The 23,583-nt window shown below is 51.3% G+C and overlaps 1 protein-coding gene across 1 annotated transcript in view; it reads right to left on the bottom strand.

Moving 5' to 3' along the window:
* Positions 1–6,680: 6,680 nt before the first annotated feature.
* LOC140428389 (CCN family member 3-like) overlaps positions 6,681–23,583 on the bottom strand; it is a 39,507-nt gene continuing 22,604 nt past the window's right edge. The window contains exons 4-5 of the mRNA XM_072514795.1: positions 19,052–19,266; positions 6,681–7,817 (exon numbers count right to left, since the gene is read on the bottom strand). Coding sequence (XP_072370896.1) covers positions 7,566–7,817; positions 19,052–19,266 — 467 coding nt within the window. The 3' untranslated portion in view covers positions 6,681–7,565. The remainder of the gene's footprint in view (positions 7,818–19,051; positions 19,267–23,583) is intronic.

The raw sequence follows: 23,583 nt of genomic DNA, 5'->3' as shown, positions 1-23,583 counted from the left end.
TAAAATTTTAGCTGATTAAATTGATGTACCATCAATGACGACAGACGAGAGTCGGAAGAGTAAACTGTGGCTTTAATCAGCTAAAAGATACCTGCTGGAAGCCGGTCCCAGAATGAGGGCAGGGCTGGAGGTTAGCTACCTTTACACTTGAGCCCGAGGGGCGGAGACAAACCAGGGACAAACCCAGACATGTAACAAACAGTAAGAACAGTAAGTACAATAAGTAAGAACAGTATGTACAATATAATACAGTGGTTCACCACACTGAGTCGATCAGGTTTTCTGCTGACTCTGTTTGATCTTCTCAAAGTTTGACCTTGCTGCTCAGAACTTGTCGATTCAATGTTCTCCATGACATCCTCATGCTCAGGAGCTGCTGAACTATCCGACACTGCAGCTTGCGTTGATTTTGACATAAATTCCTCATCCATCATGTTGCTGTGAATGTCTTCTCTGGTTTGCAAGAGTGCGCGACGATTCCTTCTTAAAACCAACCCATCCTCTGCCTGTACATTGTAGGAACGAGGTGCTACTTCTTCAAGTACAATGGCTTTTCTCGACCAATTGCTTGAATTTTCTCTTCTCACATGTCAAAGTTCTGGACACTCTATCATAGAACTGCTTTTGTTTTGAATTAACGTTTTGCATTTCCTGCTGTACCACTGCACTCTCCTACTTTTCCAAATATGGAAGGGTTGTACTGAACCTTCTGCTCATGAGTAACTCTGCTGGAAATCTACCAGGTGACAATGTTGACGCTTTGTAATGTGAGTTCGTAAATATGGATCAGATTGGCTGTCCATTACTTTCTGTAATGATTGCTTTACAAAATGTACATTTTTTCGTTCAGATTTTTGGGATCCATACCTATACAAGCATCACTGTTTTTTTGTTTCACCATGGAATTTACCATTGGTAGGTTCTTCTATCTTCTTGATAACTTGTGGTTTCGTATCTGATATGGGTGGCAGGGTAGAAATGTTATTGACATGCAGATCTACATTTTTCAGCAATTTCACTACTAATGGTTTGTACCGGTGCTTTAGATAATGCATCTTCTTCAAATGTTATCTCGTTGGCAAATGGTAGTGCACTAAAATCAGTGAAAACATCGCTGAATTTGCTTATAATGTTCTCAGAATCCTTGGAGTGTTAATCCAATCCTTTGTGGATGCTATATACCAACTGCACTCGACCTAATTCTTCACAGGACTGATCACCTAATAATGAATCCGAGCCATCGGAAACAATACAGAATGGGACGGAATAAACTGTGATCTCCACCACCACACTCAGATCACAAGCACCATAACATTTAATGTTTGAACCATGATAATCTCTCAGAGATATTTTGTGATTTCTTCTAATCGGCTGAATTTTTAGATTTTTAAAATGAGTCATGCTGATTCAGTTGGCTTTGATGCCAATGTCTAACTTCAATTGGACCACTGAACAGTTCACTTCAACTGGTAGCAGCCATTTGTCCTCATCAACCGCATTTATTTTAAATGAAGCATCAGTTTGGATTTTTTTTAGTGCTGGAGAATTGTTTGATGTCTCCCAAAAACTTTTGTTCTCTGTAATTACTCCAACAATCAATGATGTTTCATCACTGGAGACTGGGGGTGGAATCCTCTGACCGCCCCCCCCCCCCCCCCCCCGACCCCCCCCCCCCCCCCCCCCAGTCGGAGAATCCCCGGGGGGCGGAGCAGATCCCGCCCCGCCGCCGACTGCCGTATTCTCCGGCGCTGGTTTTTGGGCGGGGGCAGGAATCATGCCACGCCAGCCGGGGGCCGTTGGCAGTGGCCCCCCGTCAATTCTCCGGGCCCCGATGGGCCGAGCGGCCGTCGGTTTCTGGCCAGTCCAGCCGGCGTGGATTGGATATGGTCCAACACGGCGGGACCTGGCTGGAAGGCCGGCTGGTGCAGTCCTCGGGAAGGTGCAGGCGGGGATCCGGCCCCGGGAGGAGGGGTGGGGGGCACGGTTGCCTGGCCCACAATCGGGGCCCTCCAATCTGCGGGTGGGCCTGTACCATTGGGGCACTCCTTCCTTCCACGCCGGCCCCTGTAGGGCTCCGCCATGGCCGGCGCGGAGAAGACACCCACCTGCGCAATCGCCAGAATACGCCGGCCAGTCTGCGCATGCGCTAAACCACGCTGGCGGTTCTGCGCTTGAACTAACTTGTGCAGTCCCATCGCCGCTGGTTGGCACGGCGCCAACCCCTCCGCCGCCGGCCTATCCCCCGGAAGTGCGGAGAATTGGCCCGATGCCGGCGCCAAGAACGGCGCAAACCACTCCAGCGTCGGGCCAATTCGGCGATTGCGGTGAATCCCGCCCTTGTCTTCCATTGTGCTGACTGATCTGGGGTTGAGTTTAGACTAACAATTCTGAACAAAGTGATTTTTTTCCTTTGCATCTGGAACAAAATTTGCCAAACGCTGGACACTGCCTTAATTTGTGCCTTTGACCACATCTTTCACACAGAAATACTTTGACCTGATCTTTAACCTGTTTGTACAAGGAGCTGCAGTAGCTTTCCTGCCTTTATTTGAAAGTTTCCCTCCTTTTTGGAAAAAGTGTGGCAACCGGAGTGCTTTCCACCAAGAAGACGCCGCCATTACTGAGAAACATTTTGGAATACTGTGCTGCTAGCTCGTGAGCCTGACAAATCTTAACTGTTTGTTCCAAGGACAGCTCCAACTCCCTCAGCCGCCATTCCCTCAGCTTATTTTTATTCACGCCAAACACAATTTGGTCCCGAATCATGGAAGATTCCACTGCAGAAAAGTTACAGGTTTTAGCTTTTAACTTTAAAATCAGTGAATAAATAATCTATGGACTCTTCTGTCTTCTGTAAATGTGATCTAAACCCACATAGCGTTCATGAATTTTATTCTTTCTGGGGGTTCAATGTTCATCAAAACTTCAAATTACTTTGTTAAAATTTTTACTATCTTCATCGTTTGCAAATTTTACCGTATTAAACACAACAATTGCTTTGGGCCCTGCCGCTGTTAGGAGCATCGCTACCTTACACAAATCTGATTAATCTCCTAAATTTAAGGAGTAAGAAACAGATTAAATTATTGTTTAACATGTGCCAGTTGCTATTCACATTACCATAAAATCTGGTGGCTTCAACGACTCCATGCAGTTCATTCGTGCAGTCTGCAAAATTTTCAAATCTCTGTGGACCTCGCGGCAGGCTTCACTCGATGATGTGATTGTTTTGCTTCAGGATTTAATACACCCCCACCTGCTACCATGTAATATTCTTGTTGAATAGCCTGATTTATATGACAAGAACACTTGTAGCTAAAGCTATAAATGATTTATTAACATGAACTGTCGAACACAACCATGATATCTCTAAAAATAGCACACCCATTTTTGAATGAGAAACTGTGGGTTCAAATCCTACTGCAGGACTTGAGCAATGATCCCCCAGTGCAGTGCTGAGGAAGTGTTGCACCGTGGGAGGTGCCATCCTTCAGATGTCCTGCCTTCCTTCTTAGGTGGATATAAAATACCCTGCAGGATTATTTTGAGGAAGTGCAGGTTTCCCCATTGTCTTCGCCAATATTATCAACTCATGAAAATCACTAAAGCAGATTTTCTGGTCATTATCACATTGCGGGAGCTTACTGCACACAAATTACCTTCTTGTGTTTCCTACACTGCAACAGTGTCAACACTTCAAAGTACTTCACTGGATGTAAAGTGGGACATTTTGGCTGGGATTCTCCAATAATGGGGCCAAATTCCCATGCCCACCAGAAAATGGGAGCTAATCACTCTGGACTTTTTTCAAAAACGTCTGGGTTAATTCTCCATTATTAAGGGGGCTTGCAGGCCCTCGGCGTGCACTGCAGAGCTCCACCTGCCAATACGGGGCCCTGCAGCTCCGGCTGCACCTGCGGCACCGGCCCCATGCTACATGGCGGACCCACACTGCGGCGCGGAAGATGGTAAGCCACCCCAGATCGCGTGAGCCCGCTGATCGGTGACCCCCGATTGCAGGCCTGGACGTCGTGGAGGCCCCCCCCCTTCCCCCCCCCCGGAGACTGATCCCCCCGCCCCCACTAGGACGGCCACCGCAGCCACGACACCAAGCTCCTGCCGGGTGGAACCATACGAGAGCCACGCCAGCAGAAACTTGGCCGGTCGACCGCGGAGAATTTCAGCGGGGGCCTCTTTCAACGGTCCCGATCGGTGCCGCGTCGACCGCGCGTGCGCGGCTGGCGACGTTTCTCTGGTCACTAGAGAATCACGCGAAGGGGTCGCGGGTCCAACGCCCCATTCTCCACCCTCGCGTTGGGCGCGATTGCGGCGCGGGGGCTCGGAGAATCCCGGCCCTTGTATTTGTGACAGGTGCTAAATAAATGCAAGTCCTTTTATTAGCAGCACCTCCAAGGCCAATAGATCTTCCCTCAGGTTTGGCACTCAGAGCTGAATGTGGTACTCCAGATAAAATCTAAGCAAAGCTGTGTGCAATGGATTCATCAATTCCCTGCTTTTGTTTTTAAATCCCTTGAGATGAAGGCCAACATTCCACCAGAGGGATCTCATTTCCTGTTCCTCCATACAAACATCCAAAGAATTCTCCGAAATGTTTAATACAAATGCTAAAGATGGCCTCTTCTGACCAGGATGCTAACTCTTGGTGTGTCCGGCTGTCAAGTTATCTAGTGCTGTTAATGACATTATTGTTAGTTACTAGTAACCATACAGATTTTTGTTCTTAAATTACAAAACTCAGGTGATGTTCTTATTCTTTTAAATGTATTTTAGGATGCTTTAATCTTGATTAAAAAGGAATAACCCAATTTTAAAAAAAACTAATCTGCCTGCTCTACTCATTCTCCACAGCCCGAGTATCATTCTGCTTCATATGTTTATCTGCTTTTCCCTTAAAAGATTCCATTATTTCTCCTTGAGTCATTCCAAGCGGTAAAGCATTCTATGCTCCAACAACCCTTTTAAAGAATGTGTTCTAATATGTATCACGCTCATTGAATCATAGAATCACTACAGTGCAGAAAGAGGACAGTCAGCCCATGAAGTCTGCACCAGCCCTTGGAAAGAGCACCCTACGTTTAACCCACGCCTCCTCCCTGTCCCCGTAACCCAGTAATCCCACCTAACCTTTTGGACACTAAGGGGCAATATAGCATGGCCAATCCACATAACCTGCACATCTTTGGACTGTGGGAGGAAACCGGAGCACCTGGAGGAAACCCATGCACACACGAGGAGAACGTGCAAATTCCACAGTCACCCGAGGCTGGAATTGAACCCTGGTCCCTGGAGCTGTGAGGCAGCAGCGCTAGCCACTGTCCCACCGTGCCGCCCCTCTTACTAAAGAAAATAATATTCCCCTCCTCACACTTAATTTTTAAAACTTCCATACATTTCTTATTAAGAACTTCTAGGGGAGTAATTTTCATTTTGATTTGTGCCTTAAAATCAACAACATCAAACAACGCCATCCATTATACACCCCACCTGACATCCATTGAAGGCAACAGAAGGATACATTTGTGAGGTGTGTAATGGGAGGTCAATTGAACATCATCCATTTTACACCACGAGGCAAAGTTCAAATTACGGGGGTGCGGGAGGGACACCCCCCCGTTCCCGTCCCCCATACCGCAGCATGTTTCTCGGCAACCAGAAGCGGTCCGCCGTTGGATCTTCTGGTCCCATTACTATCAATTGGAATTCCCATTGAATCCACCACACGCCACCGGGAAACCCACGGCGTGGGTGTGCCACTGGCAGGACCAGAAGGTCTCGCCGGTGTGAACAGCCGGAGGATTTCGCCCCAATGTAATTTCTGAGATTCAAAGTTGGGTCAATGGCCAGGAAAGCAGCTTTGCTCACCCTTACGCCAGCATCACATTGTCCCGGAATTTGCAGTCGCTGGCAAATGAACAGCTTTCATCACAATCTCACTTGTCCACGGAGTTTTAGTAGGCTTTTTGAACTGCGACAAGTAATTAGAATCAAAGCAGTGCGGTGGCCTCTACCGGAGATTTGGGACCAATGGTAACCGTTCTCGCCACCAGGACCTTCTGGTCCCGCCGAAGGCGAATGCCCACCATGGATTTCCCGGCAGCAGGGGGCGGCTTCAATGGGAAATCTCATTGACAGCCAGCCAATGGCAGGTCACCTCACGGCGCCGAGATACACATCATGGGGGACGCAGAATGTCCCCCACATTGTAGCTACTGTGTATCCCCTTAGCCAATCATCTTTAAGAATCTTTACAGATATGCTTTTAGTAACATTTTGGTGCCAACGAATAAGATTTATCGCATTGTTAAGAAAGAAAATCACCTACAATTCAAACCATAAATTTCTCTGGATTAGTGACTATCCATCACATAAGTTTCTCAACTTTAAGCTCTTCATATATTTCATTGCCAAGTCTACCAGATTAGAGCACAGCTTGTGGAAGAGCAGGACAACTCAGATAGTTTACTTGTGCACGTCTGGGTGCCAGAATATACTGTGCACTTTTGTAATGCCAAGGAATAAGGAGAAATGTTGGGATTTTTGTTCGCGAACGATAACAAAAAGTAATTTAATAAATAGCTTAATTTAAAATTGTGTAAGTGAAGAAGAATTAGAACTAGTTTTTCAGAGTATTAGTGTGTGTGTAAAATGATGAAAATAGATGAATGCGTACACATCTTTTTATTTACAAAGCTAAAACATTCCTTGCCACTTGTTAGACACTGTGTAAAGTGACACGTCTTTTTAATTCATTATGATATAAAAGTAATTGGTGATAATGTGTACTGATTATATACAGAAATTTACACAAAACACATTTCTCAGACAGAAAGTTTGAGAAAATACATTCTCTTAAAACTGATTGCTGGTATACAGTCATGCAAGTGGAAATCACTCTTCAATACACGTTTGGCAAGTTATTCTTTTGCTATTGATTGATTTGAGATAAATAGTCCAATCTTCAACTATGTTGTAGCTGATGTCTCTTCTATTATGATGCTTCTGAGTGCTCATACTCACATTCTGCTGTCTGAAAGATCTTTGGCACAGTGCTCCTGCAAGCTCCTACATTGTGCAAACAATGCAGCAGTGTCCTCCTGCAGAGGGAGCTTGTCGCCCACCAAATGAATATTAGGGTGGGGACTTTGAGTCCTCAGCTGGTCTAAACTGAGGTTGTCAGTTAAACATCCGAGATGTTCATGTAGGTTTATATATGTTTCATGCTTTACGGCAGCAATGAGCAGTGTAGCTTCAAAATCTTGTGGCATAGACTTTTACTGATTCTGCAAAGCACTTGGTGGCTGGTATGTAGTCAAGGAAAGTGTTCATTTTGACTATTTTTTGCTACTTAGTGCTGGAAACTCAATTTTAAAGGGGTGCTCTGAATAATAAACAGGAGCTGTTGTACACCTAATATTTCCGTCTAAATTATTCAGGAATGTTGGCCTGTTTAAGTCTTCAGTAGAGCAACACTTTTTTTTTATGCTGTACAATCTGGTATGGAAATAATCTGATCATTGTATTGCGGCATGTTAGAGGGTTCCAGCTCATTTGTAAGCATGCGAGCAGTTATAATGACAAGCACAGGAGATGATGAACATCATTTGCTGTTTCACGATCCTGCTGTGCATGCACTTGAACTCCACGAGTTCTGATCTGGTTTTATGTGGAGTGCAGCAGCGACCATCAGAGCATGAACCACAGTATCTGGGTCTGTAGGCCTTAACACTTATGCAGTTGTTGTATTCAAATTGAATCGGTTGCGGTGCCCTTGTTGTTGGCCTGCAAATCTTCCTTCTCTGGAAAAAAGGACATTTTTTAAAAATTACTTTTTCTGAGTTCCAAAGGCAGGGCTCAGATGTTGTTTGGTGTAGACAGAAAACAAAAACTAAGCTGTGAAAAGCAACTATCTGGCTTGAAAATACATCCCTGTTGTGGGAGGGCAAATTAGAATGAGACTAGCTGTCTCGCTCGAATATGCAGATTTGTTAAAAGGTGATCCCGCCCATAAAGGGTGTGGTGGTATGTATTAAGGGTAACACGGTACACCATGAATGCCGAGGAGCTATTGGAGGACAGATGCTGGATCCCGATTGGATCCGCCGCCTACTGGGCTCCACCCAGATAGGCGGGGTATAAGAACCTGGGTTAATCCCCGCAGCTGCATTCTGTGACTGAGCTGCTGGGGAACGAGTCTGAACAAGTCTGCTCAGTAAAGCCTCGATTGAAGTTCTTTACATCTCGCCTCGTGTGTGATCGATGGTGCTACAATTTATTGAGCAGACTTAAAAAGGAATATGGAGCTCCGGATCACCCCGGAGTGCCTGCGAATCGGCCCCCAAGCAGCTAACGCAACATCGGCGTTTAAGCACTGGCTGGCGTGCTTTGAGGGATACCTCCGAACGGCCCCCGGCAGACCAACAGAAGACCAGAAGATGCAGGTCCTGCATTCCAGGGTGAGTCCCGAAATCTACTCACTCATCGAGGACGCGGAAGAATTCCCAGCGGCGCTCAACTTGCTGAAGGAGATCTACATTAAGCCCGTCAACCAGGTCTACGCATGCTACCAGCTCGCGACGAGACGGCAAATCCCCGGGGAATCGCTAGACGATTTCTTCAATGCTCTAACGATCCTGGGACGAAACTGCAACTGCCCAGCGGTTACGGCGAACGAACATACGGACCTCCTGATCAGAGACGCTTATGTAGCAGGTTTGGCATCGTCGCAAATGCGCCAGAGACCTTTAGAGAAAGACTCTCTCGGACTCACAGAGGTACGGGCCCTTGCAGCCTCCCTCGACGTGGCCTCCCAAAACGCCCGCGCCTATGCCCCCGACCGCGCTGCAGCCCCTTGGGCTCCATGGACCCCCGCCGCGACCAACCCCCCGGCAACCCCCACCCCTCCGCAAGCGTGCGCAGCCAGAATCCCAGACCACCCGGCGGGGCCCCGCTGCTACTTTTGCGGCCAGCCAAAACACCCCCGCCAGCGCTGCCCGGCCCGCTCGGCCACCTGCAAAAGCTGCAGTAAAAAGGGGCACTACGCAGCGGTGTGCCAGTCCCATGGGGTCGCCGCTATCTCCGGGGAACAAATGGGACCACGGGCTCAACCCCCCCAGTGACCTACGGGCGCTGCCATTTTGGACCTCGGACACCACAAGGGGGGGACGGGCGCCGCCATCTTCCTACCCACGGGACGCGTGCGATCCATGGGAGCGGCCATTTTGTCCACCCCCCGGCCGTGTGCGACTCATGGGAGTGGCCATTTTGTCCACCACTGACCGCGTGCGATCCATGGACGCCGCCATCTTGGCTGACAGGCAAGGACCCCAGCATGGACGGCTCCACACAGCCTGAAAACAACGATCTGATACACCAACCACGTTTGGCATCGGTGACCCTCGACCAGTCGCGGCCCCGGACGCTCCAGACGACAACGACAAAGGTGCTGGTGAACAGGCACGAGATGCCGTGTTTGATCGACTCGGGGAGCACGGAGAGTTTTATTCACCCGGACACGGTAAGGCGCTGTTCCCTTGTAATTCGGCCAAGCACCCAAAAATTTTTCCTGGCAGCGGGGTCCCACTCCGTTGAAATCAAAGGGTTCTGCATCGCAAACCTAACGGTGCAGGGGAGAGAGTTCAAAAATTACCGGCTGTACGTCCTTCCCCACCTCTGCGCTCCCACCCTCCTGGGGTTGGACTTCCAATGCAATCTCCAGAGCTTAACATTCAAATTTGGCGGCCCAATACCCCCACTGACTATCTGCGGCCTCGCGACACTCAAGGTCGAACTGCCCTCACTGTTTGCGAACCTCACCCCAGATTGCAAACCCGTCGCCACTAGGAGCAGACGGTACAGCAGCCAGGACCGGACGTTTATCAGGTCCGAAGTCCAGCGGTTGCTGAAGGAAGGCAAAATCCAGGCCAGCAATAGTCCCTGGAGAGCCCAGGTGGTCGTAGTGAAGACAGGGGAGGAGCAAAGGATGGTCGTAGACTACAGTCAGACCATCAACAGGTACACGCAGCTAGATGCGTACCCTCTTCCCCGCATATCTGACATGGTCAATCGGATTGCACAGTACAAGGTCTTCTCCACCGTGGACCTTAAGTCCGCCTACCACCAGCTCCCCATTCGCCCCGGTGACCGCAAGTACACTGCCTTCGAAGCAGACGGGCGGCTATACCACTTCTTAAGGGTTCCATTCGGTGTCACGAACGGAGTCTCGGTCTTCCAATGGGAGATGGACCGAATGGTCGGCCAGCACGGTTTACGGGCCACGTTCCCGTACCTCGACAACGTCACCATCTGCGGCCACGACCAGCAGGACCACGACGCCAACCTCCAAAAATTCCTCCAGACCGCTAACGCCCTCAACCTCACCTACAACGAGGAAAAATGCGTGTTTAGCACCGGCTGTCTAGCCATCCTTGGCTACGTAGTGCGTAATGGAGTGATAGGCCCAGACCCCGAACGCATGCGCCCCCTCATGGAGTTCCCTCTCCCCCACTGTACCAAAGCCCTTAAACACTGCCTGGGCTTCTTTTCTTATTACGCCCAGTGGGTCCCCCAGTACACAGACAAGGCCCGTCCGCTAATCCAGTCCACTACTTTCCCCCTGTCGACAGAGGCCCGCTCAACCAAGCGGGCAGACCCGTGGCCTTTTTCTCCCGGACCCTACACGCTTCAGAAATTCGCCACTCCTCAGTAGAAAAGGAGGCCCAAGCCATAGTGGAAGCTGTGTGACATTGGAGGCATTACCTGGCCGGTAGGAGATTCACTCTCCTCACTGACCAACAGTCGGTAGTCTTCATGTTCGATAGTGCACAGCGGGGCAAGATAAAAAACGACAAGATCCTGCGGTGGAGGATCGAACTCTCCACCTACTTGTACCGTCCCGGAAAGCTGAACGAGCCGTCCGATGCCCTATCTCGCAGCACTTGTGCCAATGCACAAGTGGATCGTCTCCAAGCCCTCCACGAGGACCTCTGCCACCCAGGGGTCACTCGTTTCTACCACTTCATAAAGGCCCGCAACCTCCCGTACTCCGTCAAGGACGTCCGAACAGTCACCAGGAACTACCAAATCTGCGCAGAATGCGAACCGCATTTTTTCAGGCCAGATAGAGCACACCTGATAAAGGCTTCCCGTCCCTTTGAACGCCTCAGTTTGGACTTCAAAGGCCCCCTCCCCTCCACCGATCGCAACACTTACTTTCTTAACGTCGTTGACGAATACTCCCGCTTCCCCTTCGCCATCCCCTGCCCCGACATGACTGCGGCCACGGTCATTAAAGCCCTCGGCACCATCTTTACCCTGTTCGTTTTCCCTGCCTACATCCATAGCGACAGTGGGCAGCACGGTAGCATTGTGGATAGCACAATTGCTTCACAGCTCCAGGGTCCCAGGTTCGATTCCGGCTTGGGTCACTGTCTGTGCGGAGTCTGCACATCCTCCCCGTGTGTGCGTGGGTTTCCTCCGGGTGCTCCGGTTTCCTCCCACAGTCCAAAGATGTGCGGGTTAGGTGGATTGGTCATGATAAATTGCCCTTAGTGTCCAAAATTGCCCTTAGTGTTGGGTGGGGTTACTGGGGTTATGGGGATAGGATGGAGGTGCTGAACTTGGGTAGGGTGCTCTTTCCAAGAGCCGGTGCAGACTCGATGGGCCGAATGGCTCCTTCTGCACTGTAAATTCTATGATTCTATGACAGGGGGTCCTCCTTCATGAGTGACGAGCTGCGTCATTTCCTGCTCAGTAAGGGCATAGCCTCGAGCAGGACGACCAGCTACAACCACCGGGGGAACGGGCAGGTAGAGAGGGAGAACGAAACGGTCTGGAAGACCGTCCTACTGGCCCTCCGGTCTAGGAGTCTCCCAACTTCCCACTGGCAGGAAGTACTCCCGGATGCCCTTCATTCTATCCGGTCCCTGCTGTGTACCACCACTAACCAAACGCCTCACGAGCGCCTCCTTGTCTTCTCTAGGAGGTCCGCTTCTGGAACGTCACTTCCGACCTGGCTGGCAGCCCCGGGACCCATCCTGCTCCGGAAACATGTGCGGGCGCAAAAATCAGACCCACTGGTGGAGAAGGTACATCTACTCCACGCAAACCCGCAGTATGCCTACGTGGCGTACCCAGACGGCCGACAGGTCACGGTCTCTCTGCGGGACCTGCCGCCCGCCGGAGCTCCCCACCCCCCCCAACACAAATCACCTCCCCCTCACTCCCGCCGGTGCACCCCACAGCCACCCCCTTCCCGGGGGGATCAGTTCTCCTCCCAGGCCCATCCAGGGGTAAGGAAACAGAGGGGGACAGCGCGATGCTCCCAGAGTCGACCGGACCCGAGCCAGCACCACCACCACCACCCGGGCTGAGACGATTGGAAAGGGCGACCAGAGCACCATCTCGACTCATCGAATCGACTTAAGATGTATATAATTCAGTGGCCCAGTAAAGCGGCATTGTTGTAAATAGTTAACGCTGCAAATCGGGTAAAATGTGAATAATTCGGTGGCCCAGTAAAAGCGGCATGATTGTATATAGTTCAATGGTTAAGGCACCGACCCTGTAAACCCCTACCACCATACCACCCACCACCCCGCCTGGTTCTTTTTTAACAAGGGGAGAGTGTGGTGGTGTGTATTAAGGGTAATACGGTACACCATGAATGCCGAGGAGCTATTGGAGGACAGATGCTGGATCCCGATTGGATCCGCCGCCTACTGGGCTCCACCAGTAGGTATAAGAACCTGGGTTACTCCCCGCAGCTGCATTCTGTGACTGAGCTGCTGGGGAACGAGTCTGAACAAGTCTGCTCAATAAAGCCTCGATTGAAGTTCTTTGCGTCTCGCCTCGTGTGTGATCGATGGTGCTACAAAGGATTCACATCGCGACATCTCGTATGAATCTCCCGGCATCCACCAACCACGCCGTGCAGCTTTTCGGGTACAATGTGACTGGTAGATCGTGTCCATAATCAGTTTACACTGAGTATTATACCCACTTCAAATACTTAACTACCAATGCAGTCGCGACTTCCGGGTGCGGCTATGCAGAGCTAGGTCACATATTCGGTAGCTCCTGCTTGGAATGGACTTTTGGGCTTGTTACAGGGCCCCCACGGCATTTGTTTGCCATTTCCCAGTGTGGGAAGAAGGCTGCAACATTCCCCCGACAGTGTCCCCCAGGAAGGGTATGTCTCTTGGTTGCCAGACACGGCAGAAACAGTAAAAGATTTGGCTGCAACTGCAGGATAAACAGGGCCTCTTCCAGCATGCAGGCGGGGGAAGGGCAAGCTAAAAGCTGCAAGCTGACCTGAGGGCCTGTATCAAAGGTGAATTCTAGCAGCAGAGGGAACAACTGTGAAAAGTTCTCATCAAGGCCACTGAAGGAACTTCCGGTTGCGGTGATGCCTAGCTAGCCGCACGCTCCGGCGGCTCCAGCTCCGACGGATCTTCGGGCTCTTTTCAGAGCCCCAACGGGGAATTTTTCAACGACACAACCCGGTGTGGGGTGTGTGAGAAGGGAGTCCCCCCCCCAAACGAAGGAGGAAAAAACCGGCGCCGGCGGCTGCAGCGCGAGGAATCGTCGACCAAAGGGTCAGAAAGGGAGAAGTACAAGATGGCGGCGGAGAAAGCGCAGGCGACATGGGGGCCTGAGCAGGATGAAATCGTGAGACGGTGCGTGGAGCTGCTGAAGAGGGAGGTGCTGACCCCGATGCTACAGGCAATTGAGGGGCTCAAGGAGACATTAAAGACCCAGGAGACTGAGCTCCGCGTGGTGGAGCAGAAGGTGACAGATATTGAGGACGAGATCCTGGGCCTGGCGGTTAAGACTCAGACGCACGAGGCACTTCAGAAAAAGTGTACTGAAAGGATCGAGGCCCTAGAAAACGGAGCGCGAAGGAAGAACCTTTGGATACTAGGTCTCCCTGAGGGTGTGGAAGGAGTGGACTGTGGAGAGTACGCAAGTAAGATGCTGAGCTCACTGATGGGTGCTGAGGCCCCTGCGGGCCCCATGGAGGTGGAGTGGGCAAATCGGATTCCAGCGAGAAGACCAAAAGCGGGAGAACCACCGCGGGCGATAATCGTGCGATTTTACCGCCTTAAGGTCAGAGAAGAGGTCCTGAGATGGGCTAAAAAGGTGCGGAGTAGCAGATGGGAGAATGCTGTGGTACGGATATACCAGGATTGGAGTGCGGAGGTGGCGAGAAGGAGGGCGAGCTTCAACCGAGCCAAAGAGGTGTTGCATAAAAGGAAGGTGAAGTTTGGGATGCTGCAGCCGGCAAGACTATGGGTCACGTATCAGGAGAGACACTATTATTTCGAGAGGGCGGAGGAAGCATGGTCCTTCATCAAAGAAGAGAAATTGGACCGGAACTGAGGGACTGATGCTGCAGGGATGTTATTGTTATTGTTTTTGTTAATGTTACGGTGGAAGTTAATTGAGAAGTAAACAGGGAAGGGGGGAGACATTGGGGAAATGTGGGCGCCGGTGAGGGGGGAAAGACGGGACATAGTCGGAGAATGGGGAAGGAGAGGGGGAGGGGAAAGGGAGCTGCGCCATAAGAGGCGGGTCAGGTAAAGGGATGTTCCCGCGCCAGAAAGAATAAGGCGGGAAGACAGGCGCAAGGCAGATGGGAGTTCCCCCACACGGGGGGGGGTCGAGGAGTGAGCAGGAGTAGCCGGGGTCAGCTGAAGTCAGCTGACTTACGGAAGTGATATGGGGGGAGCAATCATGCTAGATAGGGATCTAGCGGGGTGGGGGGCGGGGGGGAGGGGGAGGGGGAGGGGGACAACTGGGTTGCTGCTGCGGAAATCCAAAAGGAAATGGCTAAAGAGTGGGTGGGCGGGGATGGTGTGCGACGCTGGGGGAGCGAGCGGGAGCGCGGAGGCGGGATATGGGACTGGCCTAGAGAAGGTAATGGCTAGTCGACACGGGAGGGGGGCAGGTAGCCCCCTAGTGAGGCTGATCACGTGGAATGTGAGAGGCCTGAACGGACCGATAAAAAGGGCCCGAGTGCTCGCGCATTTGAAAGGACTAAGGGCAGACGTGGTTATGCTCCAAGAGACGCACCTAAAGGTGGCGGACCAAGTTAGGCTAAGGAAAGGATGGGTGGGACAGGTGTTTCACTCCGGACTGGACGCAAAGAACAGAGGGGTGGCCATTTTGGTGGGGAAACGGGTAGCATTTGAAGCAAAGAACATCGTAGCAGATAGCGGAGGTAGATATGTAATGGTGAGTGGTAGGCTGGAGGGAATGGAGGTCGTGTTGGTTAATGTGTATGCCCCAAATTGGGACGATGCGGGATTCATGAGACGGATGCTGGGGCGTATGCCGGACCTGGAGGCAGGAAATTTGATTTTAGGAGGGGACTTTAATACGGTGCTGGACCCGGGGCTAGATAGATCCAGCTCAAGGACCGGAAGAAGGCGGGCAGCGGCCAAGGTGCTTAAGGGGTTTATGGACCAAATGGGGGGAGTGGATCCATGGCGATTTCTTAGACCTAGGGCTAGGGAGTTTTCCTTCTTCTCCCATGTCCATAAAGTGTACTCCCGGATAGATTTTTTTGTGTTTGGAAGGTCGTTGATCTCTAGGGTGGAAGAAGCTGAGTACTCAGCCATAGCGGTTTCGGATCATGCCCCACATTGGGTGGACCTGGAAGTAGGAGAGGACAGGGAGCAGAGAACACTCTGGCGATTAGATGTGGGACTGATGGCGGATGAGGGAGTGTGTGCAAGAGTGCGGGGGTGTATTGAGAGATACCTGGAGGTCAATGATGACGGCGAGGTCCCTGTGGGAATGGTCTGGGAAGCATTAAAAGCGGTGGTCAGAGGAGAGCTGATCTCTATTGGGGCCCACAAAAGGAAAACAGAGGCCAAGGAAAGGGAAAGATTACTGAGGGAGATTTTAAGGGTGGACAGGGAATTTGCAGAGACCCCGGAGGAGGAATTGTACAGGGAGAGGAGACGACTCCAGACGGAGTTTGACCTTCTGACCACCAGAAAGGCGGAGGTACTGTGAAGGAAGGCACAGGGGAGGAGGTATGAATATGGGGAAAAGGCTAGTCGCCTGTTGGCGCATCAATTGCGAAAGAGGGCAGCAGCGAGGGAGATAGGAGGAATTAGAGACGAAAGGGGAGACACGGTGCGAAGGGCAGGAAAGATAAATGAGGTGTTCAAGACCTTCTATGAGGAACTGTATAGGTCTCAACCCCCAGAGGGAGAGGAGGGGATGCGACAGTTCCTGGACCAATTGAGGTTCCCGAAAGTGGAGGAGCAGGCGGTGGCAGGCCTGGGGGTGGCGATTGAGGTGGACGAGGTTATTAAGGGACAGGGAAGCATGCAAGCAGGGAAGGCCCCGGGGCCAGACGGGTTCCCGGTGGAATATTACAGAAAATATGTGGACTTGTTGGCCCCGTTGATGGCGAGGACGTTCAGTGAGGCCAGGGAAGGGGGGACTCTCCCCCCGACGATGTCGGAGGCGACGATATCGCTAATTTTGAAGAGGGACAAAGATCCATTGCAGTGCGGGTCCTATAGACCATTTCATTATTGAACGTGGACGCCAAATTGCTGGCAAAGGTACTGGCATCGAGGATAGGGGACTGTGTCCCGGGGGTGGTGCACGAAGACCAGACAGGGTTCGTAAAAGGGAGACAACTGAATGTTAACGTGCGACGACTATTAGGGGTGATAATGATGCCCCCAGTGGAGGGGGAGGCAGAGATAGTGGCGGCAATGGACGCAGAGAAGGCATTTGATAGGGTGGAGTGGGAGTATTTATGGGATGTGTTAAGGAGGTTTGGGTTTGGGACCGGGTTTATTAGCTGGGTTAGACTTCTTTATGGGGCTCCAACGGCAAGCGTAGTTACAGGTCGACATAGATCGGGGTATTTCCGATTATGTAGGGGAACAAGACAGGGATGCCCGCTGTCTCCATTGTTGTTCGCGTTGGCAATTGAACCTCTGGCCATGGAGTTGAGAGACTCCAGGAAATGGAGAGGGGTGATTAGAGGGGAGAAGAACACCGAGTCTCGTTATACGCAGATGACCTATTGTTATACGTGTCGGACCCAGCGGGGGGGATGATAGAGGTTATGCGAATTTTGAGGGGGTTCGGGGAATTCTCGGGGTATAGGCTAAACATGGGGAAGAGTGAATTATTTGTGATACATCCAGGGGACCAGAGTAGAGAGATAGAAGGCTTACTGCTAAGGAAAGTGGAAAGAAACCTCCGATACCTGGAGATTCAGATCGCTAGGAGCTGGGGAACCTTGCACAGACTTAATCTGACACGGCTGGTAGAACAAATGGAGGAGGACTTCAAGAGCCTCTATTGCTGGCGGGCAGGGTGCAAGCAATTAAGATGATGGTCCTCCCGAGGTTCTTATTTGTATTTCAATGTCTCCCTATACTAATCACCAAGACCTTTTTTAATAAAATAGATAGGAGCATCACGAGCTTCGTGTGGGCAGGGAAAGTTCCGAGAGTAAGGAGGGGGTTCCTTCAGCGTAGTAGGGACAGAGGAGGACTGGCACTACCGAACTTGGGTGATTACTATTGGGCCGCCAATGTGGCAATGATACGTAGATGGATGATGGAGGGTGAGGGAGCGGCGTGGAAAAGACTGGAGAGAAAGTCCTGTAAAGCGACGAGTTTAGAGGCGCTGGTGACGGCGCCGCTACCGTTCTCACCTAAAAAGTTTACCACGAACCCGGTGGTGGCGGCAACACTGAATATCTGGGGACAGTGGAGGCGACAGAGAGGGGTGCGGGGAGCCCTGGTGGGGTCCCCTATCAGGAACAACCATAGGTTCGCCCCAGGAAGAATGGATGGAGGATTTCAGAGCTGGTACCAGTTGGGAATTAGGAAATGGGAGATTTATTTATAGATGGGATTTTTGCGAGCTTGGGAGCATTGGAGGAAAAGTATAAGTTGCCCCGGGGAAATTACTTGCGATATATGCAGGTGAGGGCGTTTACTAGACAACAGGTGAGGAAATTTCCGTTGCTCCCGACACAGGGGATATAGGACAGGGTGCTTTCAAGGGTGTGGGTCGGAGAGGGCAAGGTGTCAGAGATTTATAGAGAGATGAGGGAAGAGGGGGAGGAGTCGGTGGGCGAACTAAAAGGAAAGTGGGAAGAAGAATTAGGGGAGGAGATAGAGGAGGGGATGTGGGCTGATGCCCTAAGCAGGGTAAATTCCTCTTCCTCATGTGCCAGGCTTAGCCTGATTCAATTTAAGGTGCTACATAGAGCACACATAACGGGGGCAAGATTGAGCAGGTTCTTTGGAGTGGAGGACAAATGTGGGAGGTGTGGCGGGAGCCCGGCAAACCACGCACATATGTTTTGAGCGTGCCCGGCACTGGAAGGGTATTGGAAGGGAGTGACGGGAGTGATTTCGCAGGTGGTGAAGGCCTGGGTCAAACCAGGCTGGGGGTTAGCTCTATTTGGAGTTGCGGAAGAGCCGGGAGTGCAGGAGGCGAAAGAGGCCGATGTCGTGGCCTTTGCGTCCCTAGTAGCCCGGCGCAGGATCCTACTCATGTGGAAGGAGGCGAAACCCCCCGGACTGGAGGCCTGGGTAAATGATATGGCGGGGTTCATTAAACTGGAGCAGATAAAGTTTGCCCTGAGAGGATCGGCTCAAGGGTTCACCAGGTGGTGGCAGCCATTTCTCGACTACCTAGGGGAACGTTAGAGGGAAGACAGATGACCAGCAGCAGCAACCCAGGGGGAGGGGGGAGGAAGGGGGGGGGGGTTTAGTTTAGTTTAGGTCAATAGACAATGGGGTTTTGTTACCTGTGTATTGTTAAAAATTTCTGTTTTGTTATTGTTTCGTTTGCTTTGTAAGAGGGAAAAATTGTTGTTTGGAAAAAATTTTCAATAAAATATATTTTTTAAAAAACTACCAATGCAGTCTTTCACCCTTATTTAAGTTATGCAATTTTACATTTTAATCTGATCATAGTGTGTTTTACCAGCAACAATTTGCTGAATAAATTACCAGCTAATAAATAATTTACTATTATTCACCATGTGAGCTGGTTTTGTCTGGTCCTGTTGGCATGGTCTCACTACACAGAGTTGACTTTGTGATTCCAAAATACAATGGTGATTCTTGTTGGAAATCCGTGTAGATACGCCCATCCCACAGCTCCTGGAACAGGCACTCCACTCACTGCTTTGTTCTGGGCAGTTGTAAGGCACATTGGAGGGATATCCTCCAAAGAATGCTTCTGATCTGAATGCTGAAGATAAAATAAGAAATAAGCTGAGTCGTTTCAAAGTTAGTCATGAAATTAACCAATAATAATTCATGCATTTGTTTTGGCTGTTAAAAAACAAGATTCTTGACTTCCGGGTGCGGCGATGACCAGCTAAGTCGCATGTTTCGGCAGCTCTTGGTGGAACGGTCTTTTGGGCTCTTAACAGGAGCCCCAACGGCAATTTTAACGGCAAAAAACACTGTGCGGTAAACCAGAAGGGAATCCCCCCCTGGACACGGATGGAAAAAGGAGAGGAAAGTGGCCGGATTGCGGTGGATCCTCTAGAGCAGCGGCCAGGAAGGCAGGCACAAAGCAAGATGGCGTCGGAAGGAGGCAGTTTAATATGGGGCCCTGACCAACAAGAGTTCCTGTGGCGTTGCGTGGAAGAACTTAAAAAGGAGATGAAGAAGGAGCTGTTGGCCCCGATATTACAAGCGATTGAGGGGCTAAAGGAGGAGCAAAAGACCCAGGAACAGGAGCTTTGGGTCGTGAAGGCAAAGGCTGCTGAGAATGAGGACGACATACAGGGCCTGGTGGTGAAAACAGAGATGCACGCGGCACAACACAAAAGGTGTGTGGAAAGGCTGGAGGTGCTGGAGAATAATGCGAGGAGGAAGAATTTAAGGATTCTTGGTCTTCCCGAAGGTGCAGAAGGGGCGGACGTCGGGGCATATGTGAGCACGATGCTGCACTCGTTAATGAGATCGGAGGCCCCGACGGGTCCGCTAGAGGTGGAGGGAGCCTATCGAGTGATGGCGCGAAGACCGAGGGCTGGAGAAATTCCTCGAGCCATAGTGGTGAGATTTCTCCGATATAAGGACAGAGAGATGGTCCTCAGATGGGCAAAGAAAACTCGGAGCAGTAGGTGGGAGAACGCGGTGATCCGCGTATATCAAGATTGGAGTACGGAGGTGGCGAGAAGGAGGGCAAGCTTTAATCGGGCCAAGGCGGTGCTGCACAAAAGGAAGGTTAAATTTGGAATGCTGCAGCCGGCAAGACTGTGGGTCACACATCAAGGGAAACACCACTACTTTGAAACGGCAGATGAGGCGTGGACATTTATTGTCGAGGAGAAACTGGAATAAGCGGGCCAGAAAAAGAACGTTTGGGACAAAGTGGTGGGGTGAATATGTGGGATGAAGGGGGGGAAAAGGGGGAAGAGATGACTTCCCAAGTTGTTAATCCTGCGACCCTGTAACTTTTCTCTCTTCCCCATGTCGTGGGGGAAGGGGGGAGGGAGGATGAGGAGCTGAGGGCGCCGGCCATTGGGGGTGGGGCCAAAAGGGAAGCGTGGGCTTTGTTCCCGCGCTATGGTAATCACGGCGGGTACAGGGAAGCAGGAAGGAGGGGGCCTCGCACAGTGTGAGCCGAGGTCACGGGGGGAAGCCGAGGTCGGCCAGAGTTTGCTGACTTCTGGGAGCAACATGGGGGGTGCAATTACGCTAGTGTGGGATCTAGCGGGGTGGGGGGGGTTAACTGGGTTGCTGCTGCTGGGGAGCTGGATTGGGGTGGGGTGGTCGGGGCGGGAGGGCGCCATTGGGGGGAGATACGGCTACATGGGAACCGGGTGAGGAGCTGGATCGAAAAAGGAGATGGCTAGTCGACAAGGGGGGGGCGCGGGTAAAGAGTCCCCCAACCCGGCTGATCACGTGGAATGTGAAAGGGCTGAACGGGCCGATTAAGAGGGCACGGGTACTCGCACACCTCAAGAGACTTAAGGCAGATGTGGTTATGCTTCAGGAGACGCATCTTAAACTGATAGACCAGGTCAGACTACGCAAAGGATGGGTGGGGCAGGTGTTTCATTCAGGGCTAGACGCAAAAAACAGGGGGTGGCCATACTAGTGGGGAAGCGGGTAATGTTTGAGGCAAAGACCATAGTGGCGGATAGTGGGGGCAGATATGTGATGGTGAGTGGCAAATTGCAAGGGGAGGCGGTGGTCTTAGTGAACGTATATGCCCCGAACTGGGATGATGCCAACTTTATGAGGCATATGTTAGGACGTATCCCGGACCTAGAGGTGGGGAAGTTGGTAATGGGTGGAAATTTTAATACGGTGCTGGACCCAGGGCTGGACAGATCGAGGTCCAGGACCGGAAGGAGGCCGGCTGCAGCTAGAGTGCTTAAGGACTTTATGGAGCAGATGGGAGGAGTAGACCCCTGGAGATTTAGTAGACCTAGGAGTAAGGAGTTTTCGTTTTTCTCCTATGTCCACAAAGTTTATTCACGAATAGATTTTTTTGTTTTGGGAAGGGCACTGATCCCGAAGGTGATGGGGACGGAGTACACGGCTATAGCTATTTCGGATCACGCTCCACATTGGGTGGACCTGGAGATAGGGGAAGAAAAACAACAGCATCCACCCTGGAGAATGGACATGGGATTATTGGCAGATGAGGGTGTGTGTTTAAGGGTGAGGGGGTGTATTGAAAGGTACTTGGAACTCAATGATAATGGGGAGGTTCAGGTGGGAGTGGTCTGGGAGGCGCTGAAGGCAGTGGTTAGAGGGGAGCTGATATCTATTAGGGCACATAAAGGAAAGCAGGAGGTTAGGGAAAGGGAGCGGTTGTTGAAAGAACTTCTGAGGGTGGACAGACAATATGCGGAGGCACTGGAGGAGGGACTGTACAGGGAAAGGCAAAGGCTACATGTAGAATTTGACTTGTTGACTACGGGTAATGCAGAGGCACAATGGAGGAAGGCACAGGGTGTACAGTACGAATACGGGGAGAAGGCGAGCAGGTTGCTGGCCCACCAACTGAGGAAAAGGGGAGCAGCGAGGGAGATAGGGGGGGTGAGAGATGAGGAGGGAGAGATGGAGCGGGGAGCGGAGAGAGTGAATGGAGTGTTCAAGGCATTTTACGAAAGATTATATGAAGCTCAGCCCCCGGGTGGGAAGGAGAGAATGATGTGCTTTCTGGATCAGCTGGAATTTCCTAAGGTGGAGGAGCAGGAGAGGGTGGGACTGGGAGCACAGATTGAGACTGAGGAAGTAGTGAAAGGGATTGGCAGCATGCAGGCGGGGAAGGCCCCGGGACCAGACGGATTCCCAGTTGAATTCTATAGGAAATATATGGACTTGCTGGCCCCGCTACTGATGAGAACCTTTAATGAGGCGAGGGAAAGGGGGCAGCTGCCCCCGACTATGCCAGAGGCAACGATATCGCTCCTCCTAAAGAAGGAAAAAGACCCGCTGCAATGCGGGTCCTATAGGCCCATTTCCCTCCTGAATGTGGACGCTAAGATTCTGGCCAAGGTAATGGCAACGAGGATAGAGGATTGTGTCCCGGGGGTGGTTCATGAGGACCAAACTGGGTTTGTGAAGGGGAGACAGCTGAATACAAATATACGGAGGCTGCTAGGGGTAATGATGATGCCCCCACCAGAGGGGGAAGCGGAGATAGTGGTGGCGATGGATGCCGAGAAAGCGTTTGATAGAGTGGAGTGGGATTATTTGTGGGAGGTGCTGAGGAGATTTGGCTTTGGGGATGGGTATATCAGATGGGTACAGTTGCTGTATAGGGCCCCGATGGCGAGCGTGGTCACGAATGGACGGGGGTCTGATTATTTTCGGCTCCATAGAGGGACGAGGCAGGGATGTCCTTTGTCCCCGTTATTGTTTGCACTGGCGATTGAACCCCTGGCCATAGCATTTAGGGGTTCCAGGAAGTGGAGGGGAGTACTCAGGGGGGGAGAAGAACACCGGGTATCTCTGTATGCGGATGATTTGTTGCTATATGTGGCGGACCCGGCGGAGGGGATGCCAGAGATAATGCGGATACGAGGGGAGTTTGGGGATTTTTCAGGGTATAAACTGAACATGGGGAAAAGTGAGTTGTTTGAGGTGCATCCAGGGGAGCAGAGCAGAGAAATAGAGGATTTACCGTTGAGGAAGGTAACAAGGGACTTCCGGTACTTGGGGATCCAGATAGCCAAGAATTGGGGTACATTACATAGGCTTAATTTAACGCGGTTGGTGGAATAGATGGAGGAGGACTTTAAGAGATGGGACATGGTGTCCCTGTCATTGGCAGGTAGGGTGCAGGCGGTTAAAATGGTGGTCCTCCCGAGATTCCTTTTTGTGTTTCAGTGCCTCCCGGTGGTGGTCACGAAGGCTTTTTTCAAAAGAATCGAGAAGAGTATTATGAGTTTTGTGTGGGCTGGGAAGACCCCGAGAGTGAGGAGGGGATTCTTGCAGCGTAGTAGGGATGGGGGGGGCTGGCACTACCGAGCCTAAGTGAGTACTACTGGGCCGCCAATATTTCAATGGTGTGTAAGTGGATGGGAGAAGGGGAGAG

The sequence above is a fragment of the Scyliorhinus torazame genome, chromosome 8 (assembly GCF_047496885.1).
Source record: "Scyliorhinus torazame isolate Kashiwa2021f chromosome 8, sScyTor2.1, whole genome shotgun sequence".
Taxonomy (NCBI): domain Eukaryota; kingdom Metazoa; phylum Chordata; class Chondrichthyes; order Carcharhiniformes; family Scyliorhinidae; genus Scyliorhinus; species Scyliorhinus torazame.
The sequence above is the reverse complement of the archived record's forward strand: the minus strand, read 5'-3'. Positions and strand labels throughout refer to the sequence as shown.